Source organism: Chaetura pelagica, unplaced genomic scaffold (assembly GCF_000747805.2).
Source record: "Chaetura pelagica isolate M959 unplaced genomic scaffold, ChaPel_1.0 scaffold614, whole genome shotgun sequence".
Lineage (NCBI taxonomy): Eukaryota > Metazoa > Chordata > Aves > Apodiformes > Apodidae > Chaetura > Chaetura pelagica.
This window is the reverse complement of record NW_009953087.1, coordinates 204,707-221,378: the sequence shown is the minus strand read 5'-3', so window position 1 is coordinate 221,378 and position 16,672 is coordinate 204,707. Positions and strand designations below refer to the sequence as shown.

Below are 16,672 nucleotides of genomic sequence, written 5' to 3'. Positions count from 1 at the left end.
GCAGATTGTAAAACTTTCCAGAAAGCAAGAAATACTAAGCACGTACACACCCAACATAGGATAAATCAGATTGGAAGGAATTGCAAATCCCTACTCAAAGCAGGTTCAAACACCGGGTCACGCCAAGCTGCTAAGGACTTCACCCAGCCTGGGCTTGAAAACCCTCAATGCAGGATACAGCCCAACCTCCCTGGGACCCAGCCCCATTGCTCACAGGGAAAAGGCTTCTCCTGATCTCCAGCCTCAGCCTCTCTTGTTTCAGGTTGTGCCACTGCCTCTTGCCCTACTGCCTCGCACTCACTGCTGTGAGGAGCCCAGCTCTCCTCCATAATGTTTATTTTTTTGATATAATATGTAACTATTACAAGTTACAGAAATGGCATATGGAAATCAATAATTCATTTGGGTGAAATATGATTTTATTCATTTCCTACCCTATTGTAACACATCATTGATGTAAAAAAATGAGCACCCATAACATTGGACTTCTTACAATACTTTATTTACACTAAGCTGGGCTATAATGTCTGCAAAGTGCCCTCTCATTACCCTGGGATTCTCCATGTTCGTATTAAGTCAGAATCAGGCCCCAGATTTTTTATAAAAATCAAATTAAAAGTCAGCAGGGCAATGTAAAGAGAAGGTCGAGGATACCAGGTAACTAAGCAATTAAGCACACACAAGAAACTGTTCATAACTGGTAAGATGATAAGCGACTAGCAAGCCAAAACCTTCAAATGGACTGACTGAGTTAATTCTGAGTTTCAGAACTGCATGTAAGCGACAGATGGCTCTGAAAGCCAACAACAAACAAAAATCAAAAGAATATCTGAATTATTTTTCTGAAGGGTTTTTTTTTAAACAAAAAAATTATTTTATGTAAAAAAATATTGTAGTTATTATGTAGGCCAGACTAAATTAAACTTATCATTGATGTATGACTTAGGTAACCTCTCAAATTCAACGCATACAGTTAAACAAAGATGAGATTAATTACTGCTTGTTAGCAATGTAAGCAGGTGTCACATGAAATGGAACAAAAGCAGCTGGCTATGTTCATGTGTTCTCAGCTGTCTAAACAAAAGGGCACTATGCTGAAAGAGTCATCAAGAGAAGTTCAAACAACAAAGGATTCAGATTTAATTAAAATAAAAAAAAACAAAACCCAAAGAAGAAAATTCCAGCAAACAAACAAGCCCCCCATACTTTTATCCCTCCTTCCTGTTAGGCGAGTTCCAGTATTGGTGAAAAATGTCTGACTGACTATTTGGGAGGTAAGCTCCTCTACTTGGTAACAAAGCACACTTGTCAAAGCCCTCTCCTGCAGTAGCAGCAGAGAGGGGGATGGATTGACATTCCTCACAGACTTTTACAGCTCCTGTGCTGGTTTTTGATAATGAGCCATTACTAATCTACTGTTTTTTCATTAAGACTTCAAAAACTATTAAGAGACTGCTGTCACAGTGACAGCGAAACCGTTACTATGAAGTGTGATGCATGAAAAAAATTCCACCTATTTACTTTGCAACTTTATTTGGACAATCAAAACAGCTTAGTACATAAACCAGAAATACCACATGTTAAGTGAATCTCCTTAGCCTTGAGTTAGGGAAAAAAAATGTCCAAGCATTAATACACCATCAGTGAACAAGCCTTTATAACAAATCCCTACTGAACATCTGTGCAGAGGATCAGATAACTCAAAGGCATTAGATGCATTTATTGAATTCTAAAAGCCTGTTATGAGAGGCAAAGTATCAATTTAGCAGCTAAGCAATCTTAACATATTAATATTATGTTGTGTGAACTCATTTTGCACCTGAATTGCAACTACTCTGCTACTACCGATTCTTCTCACTAGTGCTCAGAATTATGGTGACTAAACAGTTAGAATTCAACTCAGATTAACTAAGAGAAGTCCTATTAATGGAAACAGCTTGTGATTGACTTTGCAAAAAAGCATGAAGTAGCCTCACTCTAAAGTCATAAAGAGCAGAGATGGAAAGGAAACAGCGAGGAGTCTAAAGTAACCTTAAGAGAGGGAGAAGTGGGGTGGAAAAAAGGAAAAGGAAGTTTTTATTATTCAAAATCATGCTGCCTGTTGGCTCACTGCAAGTCATTATGGGGAGTGAGCAGTGTAATGCTGACTCAGCAGTTCCAGAACACAGGACACACAACTAAAGAAAAAAACCAAGGTTTCTATAACCTGACACTGGCAGGTAGTTACAAAGTGAAAACAGCAACGATTAACACAGCTCTTCACATTTGACACAACAAAATCTTAATTTCAAAATCTTAATTTCAGACCGATTCCTGCGGGGTCTTTTTGATCTCACTAGCAGCACAGTTCACTGCTCTGCAGTTGCGAGCCAGTTAGTTCATCATAAGCCTTTGCATGGTCTATTCCAAACACTTTTCTACTTCTGTATGAAGCACACTTAGGCTCCGTAATTAGGCATCAACACATAACAGTAAGTTAAAAAAAAAACAAAAAAAAAACAACTGCCACCAGTCACAGGTATTGTACTTATTTATGCCTATTTGTGGAGTGCTCTTTTGGGAATTTTGTGCTTATAAAAAAATACATGGCAGGCACAATTTAAAAAAAAACATTATTTTTAATCTTAATATTTTCCAACATTGAGCTGCTTCCTAGTACTGAAAAAGCTTGAGCTGAAGAAACAACCTATGGAAACTCAGGTTTGAATTTTTCCAATACACTGTTCCATTGCAGAGTTTCCAGAGGCATGAAAGACAGTATATATTGGGCAAAAAATGGCATTTTGCTGGTAGGAACTGCTACTGAAGTTCTCTTGGCTTTTCAAGAAATTAACCCTGGAAACTAATTAGAAATAGCCATGTGCCTTACATACCAACAAAGGATAATGGCACCTCGATTTACTTCTGCCCAGGTCTTCATATTCTGAATTCCAACACGTTCTACCAATGTTCTTCCAAAGCAAACTGTAAAATACAGGTAAGAGGTAGAGAGAAGAAAAAAATGAGTACCTTCATAAATGTCTGGCTGTTTCCAAGTATTGCTTAAGCTAGTTAGAAAATAGCAGCACCGTGTGACACTTTACTGGTATAAAGCAGGCAAATTTGCTGCTTCTTTAAAAGGGTGTCAAAGGCTACTCATGTCTTAAAGAAGGCTTTCACTCCAAAGAGGGAATTTTGGAAGAACTACACCAGCACAATTATATGGAATATACCACATATATTTTGCTTTGTTAAAAATGCTTCGTATGTAAGCATATGATGCTACAACTGAAGAAATAGAATTTGCTCAGATTAAGTTACTTAAAACTTCAAAGCTAATCCTTTACTGATGCATAAAAATCACTAGGAACCTTGCTTGTTTCAACAACATTGATGCTATAGGCCTGTTTGTTCAGTAGCTTTGAAGGCTTAAAGTGACTTGCAGATTGATTACCCTATTGGCACCTGAAAAAGAAAAAGCCTAGGCTGACCTCCAGTCCTCAGCTGAATTTCCTGAATTTCAGAAAAGCTGCTCTTATAAGTTGTTCGCTGAGCAAACTTATGCATAAGCAGTCAAAAAAACCCCCATGCAACCTAAAAAGCCCAAACTTCCAAACAAAGACTTAAGCTATTTTTCTCTGCTACTTTAGATCAGAATCCCATCTGAAGACAGGCCAGGTTTTATTCAACTTGTTCTCTATGTGGTAACAATTTCATTGCTTTTTAATGCTAGTTCCACAAACTCAGAACAGCAATTATGAATGATACACTCTTTGGAGGAAACCAAAGAAACCAGTGACAACAGGTTGTGTTTAAACAGGGAATTGCACAACATTAGCAGAAATAAATCCAGGTAACTATCATCATCTCAGTTAGGCTGGTCTATGAAAGACAGCTATAAAACTTTCCCCTTCCATATTTTTAATAATCCCCTTGAGAAGTAGCCCCCTTTCAGAAACACTTAATAAAGCCCAATTAACTCTGATTTTTAAAGGTAACAACAGATATGTGCATGTAATAAGAATGCAAAAGGGGGGAAAAAAATGTTTAACAAGGTCTGATGATTCTACAAAGAAAAAGGTCCTCTAAACACCAGATTATAATATGCCACCCCCACCCTTCTTTCATTTTTGAGGTTTTTGTAAGAGAAACAGTAATCTCTATTAGGATATGGTGATTCACACAAGATTTTACAGTTACATAATAAAGTAAGTTTAAAAGCTAAATTAAGATGAGAACATCTGTGCCAGATCTCTGCCTTCTGGAATATAAAGTAGAAAAGATGTCATATTTTTGTACATGAATTTTTGTAGTAACAGTTATAAAGCACTTAGCCAGCAGCACTAAGGAACACAGTAAAGACTACAGTTCAGCTCATAAGCACTAATGAAACCAGTCTTTCTTTTAGAAAGACCTTACTTTTTCTGTTATCTTTTAAATTGCTGTGTTCTAGCAAAGCTAAGAGGACATTTTAAGCACAGAAATCAATCCTCTCCCAAACACACCTGAGTAAAACCCTGAGAAAAAAAACAAAGCAGCACTTTCTTTGCAGAAAAAGCCAACACATTGCTGGCATGCTCTTAATTTAATAGCTCATAACAGAAAAAAAAACAGAAGCAATAATCTTGAAGGGTATGTTAAAGTTTCCATTTATTAGTATATTCAAAGACATAAATGCAGAAATCTTATTTTAGGCCAGGTAACTTATTATTCTGAACTAATTATTTAATCAAATAAAGCTGAATTTCCAACATACCTTCTTTTCCATGCTCTCTCATTTTTTCATCTTGCTCTATTAACCATTTCAAAACTAGATGGCCTGCTGGGTGTTCCGCAACGTGAAGCTTTAAGGGGAAAAAAAGCCCCCCAAAACCCCAAATTATTTTATCATGACGTTTCAAAATGTGGTTATGTCTGTTCATCAATATTCCTGAGTGATTTATCCATTCTGCACTGTACATCACATCACTCTTAACCAGTTAGTCTCACCTATGCAAATATCAACAAGTCTGACAGAAGTATCTGAATACTCATTCAAATGGACCATTTCTACCTCCTTCTCTGTAATCTGACTTTCAGTAATATAAACCATATCAACCAATCTTTGATCCAACTCTTCAAATTGAAGACTTCATGCTTACTGAGCAGAATCTCTTGGTCTAAATACTTCTACAAGAACTTCTAGACGTCCACAATTTCAAAGACTCAAAAATTCACTACAGTTTGGTTCATGGGAAAATGAAAAGAAAACCTGAGGAGTTAATGCGAAATTCTGTAAAAAGCACATCATAAAGAAGGGGACAGAGCAAATTCACTACAACTATGAACATCTGGAGAGCATCTATCTTAAATATAGTGTACATGAAATTTTTCATTTTCTAGTCTACAGACACAGTTCTAACTGAGATTAACTCAACAAAATAGGGGTGTACTTTGAAGAGAAGGTCATACCGTGAATACAGACAGCTATTATGTAAGATCTTTCCTTGTCTGGAGATACACATACAGGAAAGCTAAGAGATTCTTATCATTCTCTGTGTAAACAGTCAAATTAACTACAAAAACCTACTAGCTGGTCAATAGCATAGTGGTAACATTTAAAGGACTGTATAGCATGATTGTAAGCTACTTTCCCTCAGAGCGCTGAAAGCAGTTCTAAAGATTCAAGGTCATGAAGTACCTTGTTCTACAACTCAGATTAAACATCACTCCAGATACAATAACATGAACTATGGAAGGAAAATGTTAGAAAACAGAGACCAGGTCTATTGTATGCATGCTATCATGTGTTGACAACTCACGTAAAGCAAAAACTAAACCAGACTTAATTTGAGTAATACAAAATAAGCATCCTCTCTGCAGAATCTCAGCACCTCGTCCTCTGTTACGTTACCTGACCATCACGGCCACCTGGAACCAGCTCTTCCGCTGCCAAATTAGCAATTGCATCTAGTGCAGGCTGGATGTCACCAAGAGCTGTTCTTAAGATGTCAGCAACCAAGACACAGGTAGCTTTATCTGTCACTACTTCTTGGGTATGTTCTTGCAAATATTCTAGCAAAGGTGAGGAAATGGCTTCCAGGAGTTCACGGCGGCGGAGTTCAGTATTCTTCTTACTGATGAAAGAGACAGCATGTTACTGTGGAAGACTTTCTCTGGATGCACAATAAGCAACTAGAAATTCAGAACATACATTTGAGACAGCTACAAAGTATTGGAAGATAACAATAGAGCATTATTCTTCCCTCTGTTTCACAAACAATTGAACATACGTTGTGCTCACATTTTAAGAACACACGGCATAAGAAAGCATATAGTGTTTAAAGCTGACTGCCAGTAAACCTCATGGAGTTTTTTTGATAACAACACCAATTTAGCCTGTTTATTTTCTATTAATTCTGTTATCTCACCTACAGAGAAGCATTTCTTAAACAGCTCACTAATCATTTTAAATGGCTCCTTCTTCAAAATCTGATAAGCATTAGTGCCAATACCAGAGACTGAATTCAACTTAACAATTTCCATTGGTATTGCTAGGTTTTGAGATACACTTCTGTACAACTCAAAACACCAATAATGCATCTTAAAAAACTTCTGCTACACCAAATTTAAACAACGGACACATCGTAATTTTTGCCCTCTTTAAAGGGGGTAAACTGCTGATCAGCAATACACTGCTGGTCATCAATTATCATATATGAACTGTAAACCAAAAATGCAAAAAATAAGGAGTCCAGATTAACATATCTAACAACACTTCTGTGTTATTTATATATATATTTACAGTACTTAGACATAATAGGAAGAAAAGCTGAAATTAAATGGACTATGACAAATTGGCATGATGTCTCAACTCCAGGGAAAACAACTTGTTGTTCAAATCCGAACTACCTATAGGCATTTCCATCTCCCTGTTGCAGAAGAGTGATGATTTCTGGAACAAAATGTGCAGAGTCTCTAGGACTTAGCAAGTACAAGATGACCTTCTTTCCGTATTTGTTGTTTATTATATTGGGCAAAGAAGAATTTATTTCCTGTAAAAGTAAACAAACAGCAATAAAAAATTAACAAAATAATCGTTTTGAGCCATCAGTAATTACTGACTACCTTTCAGATGCAAAGCTAAGGAAAGAAAAACTACATACAATGAATAAGATTCATATCTACTTGTCAAATTAAATAAAAAACCTCTAACGGGAATGAAAGCTTGTAGAAGTGAGAGAAATAAAAACACTAAGGTTTAATATGCATTCATCAATGCCTCAATGTCACTGATTAGAAAACACTACAAAAGAATATATAAAGCACAAAAAGAACAACAAATATTTTGGCATGTCATATGCTGCACAAATACAACCTCAGTAAAGTCATATCCTCAGCAGACCAGACATACAAAGGATCACCTACCACATCATCTAAGAATAACAACTGGTACCATGCTGACTTTCAAGGCAGTGTACCTAAGTACCTAGCCAACAATGATAGCCCATGGGAAGTAAAAGACCATCTTCAAGTTATGAAAGAACAATCAATGAGAAAAAGTAAGTTGCAGTAACAGAATAAAGGTGACTTCTGCTGAGAATATATGATTTGCAGTTTATTTGAGCATTAACATAAACTACTGGGTATTTCCCAGGGTTTGTCATTGGCTAGGAGTAAACTTTGTACACTTGTTACACTTATGTGGGCACCCTTGTGCACTAACACAGCTGAGGAAGAAACATGAATATGCAAGGCAGTTTTCTTGCTTATAGAAGTATGCTGCTGTATTTAGATGGAAGCACCTGTATTAACCCCTTTGTTTGTACTGTATTCAAATTTTTATCAGCTTCTCAACAAATGCCCTTTCATACAGCAACATGCATTTTATGCAAATTCCAAGTACCATTGGAGAATCCTGAGTATGGTTCAGATACTCTTGACCATTATGATAATCCATTCCTGGCAACTTTTAATATACATATAAAATTTATTATTATCAAAGCAAAGGAGGGCTGTACTTTGCAGGCTATCACCCTTCAAAACCCTATTTTGCACCACTAAAAACTTCTTGAATGTTATTAGAAGACATATAGAGGATAACCAGGGGATCGGGCCCAGTCAGCACGGGTTTACGAAGGCACGTCCTGCTTGACGAACCTGATCTCTTTTTATGACCTGGTGACCTAACTATTGGATGAGAGAAAGGCTGTGGATATTGTCTATCTGGACCTCCAAAAAGCATTTGACATGGTTCCCCACAGAAATCTCATAAAAAAACTGGCTGCTCACAGCCCGGATGAGCACAGGATCTGTTGGGATTCAGCACTGGCTGGACAGTTGGGCCCAAAGAGTGGTGGTCAATGGAGTAAAATCCAGCTGGGGCCAGTCACAAGTGGTGTCCTCAGGGCTCAGTGTTGGGACTGTTTCTGTTTAACATCTGTATTGATGATCTTGATAAGGACATAAGAGTGTATTATCAGTAGGTTTGCAGATAGCACCAAGGTAGGTGGGAGTGTTGATCTGCATGAGGACAGGGAGGCTCTGCAGAGAGACTTGGATAGATTAGATAATTGGACTAACATTAATGGTCTGGGCTTCCACAAGGCCAAGTGCTAGGTCCTGCTCTTGGGCCATAACAACCGCATTCAAGGCTACAGGCCTGGGGAAGTGTGGCTGGAAAGTGTCTGGCAGAAAAGGACCTGGGCCACTGACAAGTGGCTGAATATGAGCCAGCAGTGTACCCAGGTGGCCAAGAAAGTCAATGGCATCCTGGCTTGTATTAGAAATAGTGTGACCAGCAGAAACAGAGAGGTGATTGTCCTCCTGTACTCAGCACTGGTGAGGCCACACCGGGAGTGTTGTGTCCAGTTTTGGGCACCTCCATTCAAGAGAGATATCGAGGTGTTGGAGCGAGTACAGAGGAGGGCAACGAAGATGGTGAAGGGCCTAGAGAGTAAATCTTATGAAGAATACTTGAAGGAGCTGGGAATGTTTAGTTTGAGAAAGAGAAGGCTAAGGGGAGACCTCATCAGTCTCTACAACTACCTGAGACAACATTGTAGAGAGGCTGGTGCTGGTCTCTTTCCACAGGTAGTTAGTGACAGAACAAGAGGGAATGGCTTCAAGCTGCAACAGGGGAGATTTATACTGGACATTAGAAAATACTTTTTTTCATAAAAAGAGTGGTTAGGCACTGGAATAGGCTGCCGAGGGAGGTGGTTAAGTCACCATCCCTGGATGTGTTTAAGGGTTGTTTGGATGTGGTGTTGGTGAACCTGGTTTAGGGGAGAACTTTGTAGAGTAGGGATGATGGTTGGACTCAGTGATCCCAAAGGTCTTTTCCAACCTGAACAGTTCTATGATTCTATGATAATCCTTCCAGCAACAGCTGGAAAAAGATAAATATAACAATTTAAATCTATGTCACTCTTTACTAATACAGAGCTTGGTCGGTTGTCTTTGAGCCAAACAGAGAAATGTAGGAACAGAGAAAGGTGGTGGGAAGCTGGCAGGAAATCATAAGACAATGTTCTTACGTCAAACACATTGCCTAGGTGAAAATGATTTTCAGTCAACTGAGATGAATATCAGCTTGATGCAGCACTGTAACTACAAATAAAAATCTCTTACTCTAACCTTCACACTACAGTCATGGGGAAAAAAAATATTTTTCTTAGGGAAATAAAACCAACAAAACCAAAACCTCATTCTGCCATCTGAGTATGCACACTCCACATCAGACATATGTGAAGTTCATTTATTAATTAAATGGACGACAAAGGCACCAAAACACTTCAAAAACTGAAAGAGGTAAAGACTTTCTTTAGTACAGATAAAACACAAAAATAATCTGCATTTCAAAATCAACCTGTAACACACCCCTTTTGCATAAAAGATAACAGACACATTTTTCTTCAAATCCCCCAAAAGTGTATTTACCCCACTGGTTCTGTGGTTCTTATGCTTTACAGAGTCACTTTTAGCGATGAAACTGTGAGAAAATACCAGGAGAAATTCTAAACCACATAGGCATGATGCCTTCTGTTGGTAATGTCTCCCAGGCACTGCTTGCTTGGTGTTTTTCCCACTAAAATCTGCCAGAATCCTGACATGCGCCAAGCTCACAATGGACGGTTCCAATCACAAATGAAGGTTTAAAGCATATACATATTCTTTGGTCCTGGATTAACACTCAGTGAAACCAAGAGATGATGAAAAGGACAGACTTTCCTTGAAGGATTTAAAGAGTTTTAAACTTTAACTTCCCTATAAATTCCCAAACATTCTGCCAATCCAAAGAAGTGGTAAGTTTTATAATAGTAAAAAAAAACAAACAAAAAAAACAACAACAAAAAAAACTTGCCCAAAAATGCTTTTTCTACTCCCTCAAATCCTTATTATTTTGTTTACATACCTTAAACTACATTTTAGTATAGACAGAATAATAACCAGTATAAGGTGTTTTGGATGTCTAACTGCTCTTTAAGATAATTTCAAAGGTTGGATTCTTTTACAAAGTAAGTTTCAACGCTTGATTTCTAGATGCTTCCACCTCATCCTCTGCTACTAGTTTTCATTCACCACCTCAAGAGCTGTTTTTGATCTTATCTGATATTTTTTTCCCTTTCCCTGACCTCCTGTCACTATTTCTGACCTCATACCTCATGGCCAGATGGGCCAACTCTGTATGTGTGAAGGCCATTCTTCCTCATTTCCCTTCCCTCTTCTGTCTAGATTGATGCAGGAGGGTGATGAAATAGAATACTAATATACATACCCAAGAACCAAAAGTCATCATCACACTGGGATGTTTTCATCTCTCCCCACCCAACAGAGAGGCAGACTTTGGACCAAAACTCAGAATAAAAGATCTTAGAAGTGATACATTCTGCATGTAAACATAGTTTTAAGTACACTTTATGAAACCCCAAAAGGGAGCAGATGCAGATTAGGTCACACCATCCTAACTGTTCATTCTGTAACTCCATGTAGGTGCAATAGAACAGTTAAGAGTGCTGTCTTGTTTCAGACATCAATCTGTATCCACTTTGGAAACATGTTATCAACGTTAAATAAAAATGTCAAGTTTTGAGAATCATTCTCATGCAAATTCATGGTTTCAGAATGCAACAAAAAGTCTCCAGGAACATTTTTGTGTTTGAAGTAACAATATTTGATATTCAAGCCTGTTGTCACGTTCCTGAAAATTTACTGTAGTGTATGTTGAGGTTTCACTTTTTCAGATGCTATTTCTGCAATAAAAGAGCTAAATGTGCTAAACAATCTTTTCTTACTATAACAAGCTTGCACAGTGAGGACATTCTGGACATGGATATTCTTAACATTTTAGATTTGACCGTGAAATGGGTAAGGTGGCATTCTCATTCTGAAATCTTCCACCAATTTAGTCTCTTGATTAGAGAGATTAAAGCAGAGCCCAAACTTCTATAATAAAGACATCTTTAAAGAGATTCCAGTCATCCATTAGCCAGAATGAACATGTACAAAATCAGTAATTTTCAGCAAGCTCTGAAATCTAGCTTACAAACTGATGTAAATAAATAACTCAAGAGAACATATGAGAGTGCTGAACATCTATGAAAAGAAGAAACTCATGATGATACACAAATACAGTGAAACATAAAAGGTGAAAAAGTAATTAAGAGATTTGAAAAAAAGTGGTCAAATTCCTACTCTTATCCTCCTATACACTAACAAACTCAATTATGCTATTTCATATACTGTTGTAGGAAAAATTCAATTACTTACAGATATAATTAACTGTTTCACCAGTTTGGTGTCATCGATGCAATCAAATGCTGCCAGCAAGACCAGATGAGAAAACTCACCCTGCAAAGATGAGACAGCAGAAACCACATGTAGTCAAGTTCTACAAATTGATATATAAATGATATCTGCATTAATTGACTTACAATCAATATTTCTGAGACTATGTCCCAAAAATGACACAATATGAATGAGAAGCAAATTCTGTCTAGTGAAAGAAGAAGACCAGTGTTTAGGTTCTCTCTGAAATCAAGGCTTGTTAAGAGAAGCATGTTGTTAAACAAAGGCAGATTAAGTTGGTCTGCCACTGTAAGTAGATACGCTGCTTTATCACATCCAAGCTACTAACCTATTCCTACTGTTTAATCACCACTTGAAATCACAGATTTGCCTTACAGGAATACTACATACAGATTGTGTTTTTATGGTGGATTTGCTTGAGATAAATAACATACTATATTTTTGGAAATCGTGTTTCTGCAATAAGCTGCAGTCTCTACTGCACTGCTGGAGAGTAAGTCTCTAGCATACTTTAAAAGGGCACAACTCCAGTCACTTGCATATCACTATGACTGCATCAAAGTGAAACAAGATCTTCAGTGCCACCGGCTTGTTTTAGCTACTATTTAACTATTGTCTCATATTTCCACAGAACAAACATTTTATAAAATGTAACTTGTTCTTGCACTAGAAAATTATAGGAAGAAACATTACTTCGACAGTGGCCTTCAAAGCAGGATGCACAAGATGATCCACTGTGGTGTAGAAAGAATGTGGGATTTTTTGTACCATTAATAAATACATCTTAAAAAACCCCACTTGTTATCTCTATATCATGCTTTTAAAATTTCTGTTTCTGTGTATGTTTTATAACATATACTAGTACAGCAGTACATGTACATAATTTATTTAAAAAATGTAATTTTAAAATATTAAAAATAAATACTAGGAATGCATGCACAGAATTCTGTGATCAAAAAACTTGGGAGACCACTGATTGAGGCCGTGTCAGCTATTAGTGAACAGAACAATACAGCAACCAGGAAGGAAAAAGTTTTAAAGGCTTTTCTTCATAATTGCAGTTTTGCACAGCACTATGAAATCTGGTTCTATAGGTGCTGCAGTCTCAACATATACACATCACTCAGAAAAAAATCAGAGTTCTTCCATTATATGTGACTTCAATATTAAGTCATTCTGAAGCTTCCTAACCTAAAAAGTAATTGACCAACACGTAGGAATTACGAACATTCAAATGGCCTTTCAAATTATATCCCCAACCTATCTTTTGTTCTTCTGTATACTTGTTATCCTTCTTCCAATAACGGAAAATGAACCAATGAGCCATGTGAAGAAGTAATATAAAGTGGGGCTCAAAAACAAACAAAAAACAATAGCAGAAAAAAATGTTAAGAGTCTATAATTAATTCAGTTACTTTAATGAGGACAGTACAACATGTATTGCCCAAAATGAGGCTTCTCAGTATGTCTCTAAATATTCCATAAAGCTCAGTATATTTTATATTACCTAGTACATCACCACTATTTTAAAGCTAGGTTTATTAAGATCTCAGTTTTTTCCAGTACCAAAGCACATTAAAATCAGCCTCCATTAAATCACTTGTGTTTCAGAGACCATAAAATAAATGTTTAAAACTCACCGTTGCTATTTTTTCTATATATGTCTTCATGGTTTTCACAATTACTTTTCTGTCCTATGCAAAAGGAAACAAGAAACTCAGATATGCCTATAATGACAGTGATTCTGAATAACTAAATTGTTACTTACACCTTCAAAAAGGTAACGTTCAACCTATGTACCAAAGCAAAGTTTTATTTGCCAACTCATCTGCATAAATGGTCAACACCTAGAAACAGTGTGAAGTGTTAAACCATGAATGATTCCTTCCCTGCAAGGTTCTGTGACAGCTTTGTAAGTCCAGTCCACCAATGGGAGATGCCAAAAAGGGCAACTTGGGGAAAAAGCAAAACACCCCAACGAAAAACCAAAGAACATCAAACCACTACATATGCAAAACCCCATGACTAGCAAAATTTTTTTGGCAGAAAAGCTTCCTCAGTGCTTGCACTTCTGGCTCTTGCGATCACTGCTCAGTCTTCTTCAGACACATCACTACTCCTAAATCCCTGCCACTTAGAATCATAGAATCAAGGTTGAAAGGGACCTTAAAGATCAACAAGTTCCAATCCTCTGCCATGAGCAGGGAACCCCACCACTAGATCAAGTTGCAGGGTTCCCTGCCACTTCCTATTTTTTTTCTGCACTTTTTAACAAGCAGACTGTTTTCATAAGTAATCTTTTTTTTTTTTAAATTTCATTTTAAATACCAAAAAAGGTAGGAAGCATTACAATATTCTTTATTGTGAGAGTGACAGAGCCCTGGAACAGGCTGCCCAGAGAGGTTGTGGAGTCTCCTTCTCTGCAGACATTCAAAATCCGCCTGGATGCGTTCCTGTGTGATGTGTTCTGGGTGATCCTGCTCTGTCAGGGGGGTTGGACTAGATGATCCTTCGAGGTCCCTTCCAACCACTAAGATTCTGTGATCCTGTAATATTTCTAAATGATGATGGTATATATTATACCTAAAGTATTTCAGAATACTGTATTAGCAGAAGAAACTAAACAACAGTTCCTGTAATGTTTTCTAAGTCTTGGCATTCCTAAACCAAACACCATTCCACATTATGACTTCTTTACTGTTCTCTCCTTACTGACAACTTTACTTGCATTAAGAAATCCACAGGATGAATAAATGACCAACAATCCTAAAATGGAAAAATGTTATGTATCATCTCCAAGAACTCTGCTAAAAATAAATGGAGATGCTTTTCCACTTTAAAAGTTCTAATAAAAGCACTAGATTAATTAAAAACTACGGCTTTTATTTGTCAACAGGTAACACGGGGCCACTTTTTAACCTTGCTCTCAAATACTTAACTGCACTAAAATGTGTGCTGGTTGGAGGACCAATGTGAGCAATGACACTCAGAGTCTCAGACTAGACTATTATTACAGAGGACTCGGTAGACAGAAGCCAAACAATACCTTAGGAGTACCATGCCACAAACAGTGCATTGCTACTCGGGCTCCATCATGGGTGTGTGCCAGGTAGATGACAGCCTCTCTGATAGCTTCTATCATTTCCTAGGGAAGAAAAGGTGATAAAGCAAAAAGGTGAAGGAAAAAGCCTGAGAAATCTCAAGGCAGGTGGGTGACAACATAAGGATTTTTTGTCTGCCTACAACACAATAGAGAGCATCACTGGCTCTACAGAACCACTCTCAGTCCCCTGACCTATGAAAAATGGTCTCAAAAGTAGTCCAAAAGACTTTAAATTACATAAACTTTCTCCTTCACGATGAATGTTCATCATAATCCTCCTATGAAATCAGAAGTGTATTGAAGCTTGTCAGTTTTCCTATTTCACACAATTCAAGGAAGGCTGCTCAGAACTCAGACTAGATTTACAAGAGACAAAGACAACCATTCATTTAGGAAGAAAGTATTTTAAGGCGATGCAATTTTTTTTATACATATGGGGTATTCTCCAGAAAACAAGAACTAAAAGGTCATCTAAGCACCAGGTGATGTTATAAATTAGATACGACAAGATCCAGCCAAAAGTTAAGTCTTCATATCAAAGGAATGAGGTTCTGAAGCCATCAGACAAATAACACCATCAGCCAAAAAAAAGAAAAAACAAACGAAACAAACTAGATGTTACTAGATACTGCTTCTGTTATTACCTTATAGATTTCTTTGACATGAAGCTACCATCTATCTCCCTTTCTGTCCCTAGCTTTTTCTCACTCCCTTGTCAAAGGTTCCAAGGATTTTACCATTTATTTAGAAGCAGCTCAGTCACAGCATGACTGGTATCACTAGCTATGGGCACAGGCAGGCACAAATCTACAAAAGGGATTTCCAGTTACCAAAGACAATATCCATATGCTACCATGTCCGCACAAAAAAACAAGCAAGGAGAAAGAGATACACCCATACTCCCTTGATGCAGACAAAATTGTGAATCCAGAAGTATTCTGTGACAAAGCAGTACATAGGAACCTTTAATTAGGTAAGATCTGGACTCAAAATAGGCCACAAATAGTCCACCCCACTGCCCTTAGCGTTGGGTTTGTTAACGGTAACAAAGAATAATTCAGGAGTCCAGTCGAGCAAAAGCAGGGAAGAGACACGAAGTCCAGGAGGCTCCACCCAGCCCAGAGTGAGATGATGCTGAACTGCAGAACTAGGGCAAGGCTGATGGGCAACTTGAAGACAGATGAAGTCAAGCAGGATACCAGCTTATTACAATGTGACACCATGTAGATGGATTTAGGATTAGTTTGCAAGAATAGCTGGGGTAAGCTTAAAACTGAAATGTAACACAGACACAGTGATACAAGCCATATGCTTGATTCAGGAGGAGGCTGAAGACAGTTTTGTTTGCTGACAAGAAAGTCCCAATCTGACTATAGTCTGCTCAAATTTTTTGGACAATGACTAGAAGCAGTTAAGAACCTACACATTGCAAAGCTAAACTACTAAAAGGAATGTCCCTGGCTTTAATTATTCTCCAGCTACTGAGAAGAACCATTTAGCATGGAGAGAAAAAACATCAAAGTCATTCCATCAGTAGTTTTCTGTTGTGTTTTGTTTTTTTTTAATTCAAGTATCACAAATGCTATTGTTTCAGTGTGACAGTTCACTGTGACTGTAAATCTGTACTCTCCAGTCATCTATCTGGAATCACCAGATGTGTAATACTTAATAAATTTAAGATGTGTATGTATTTCTGTCTAGTTACTTTACAACACCTCCATGACAAGAAGAAAAACATTCCACTGAAAAGCAAAAGAGAAAACGAAACAAAAACATACTTACCGATCTTTGTTTTGGAAG

General features: G+C 37.5%; 1 protein-coding gene across 1 annotated transcript in view; it reads right to left on the bottom strand.

Moving 5' to 3' along the window:
• Nucleotides 1–16,672, bottom strand: part of KIAA0020 (KIAA0020 ortholog) — a 25,599-nt gene that overhangs the window by 351 nt on the left and 8,576 nt on the right. Inside the window, 7 exon segments of the mRNA XM_009996993.1 lie at nt 2,874–2,964; nt 4,736–4,823; nt 5,873–6,095; nt 6,871–7,013; nt 11,731–11,811; nt 13,410–13,463; nt 14,816–14,936. Coding sequence (XP_009995295.1) covers nt 2,874–2,964; nt 4,736–4,823; nt 5,873–6,095; nt 6,871–7,013; nt 11,731–11,811; nt 13,410–13,463; nt 14,816–14,936 — 801 coding nt within the window.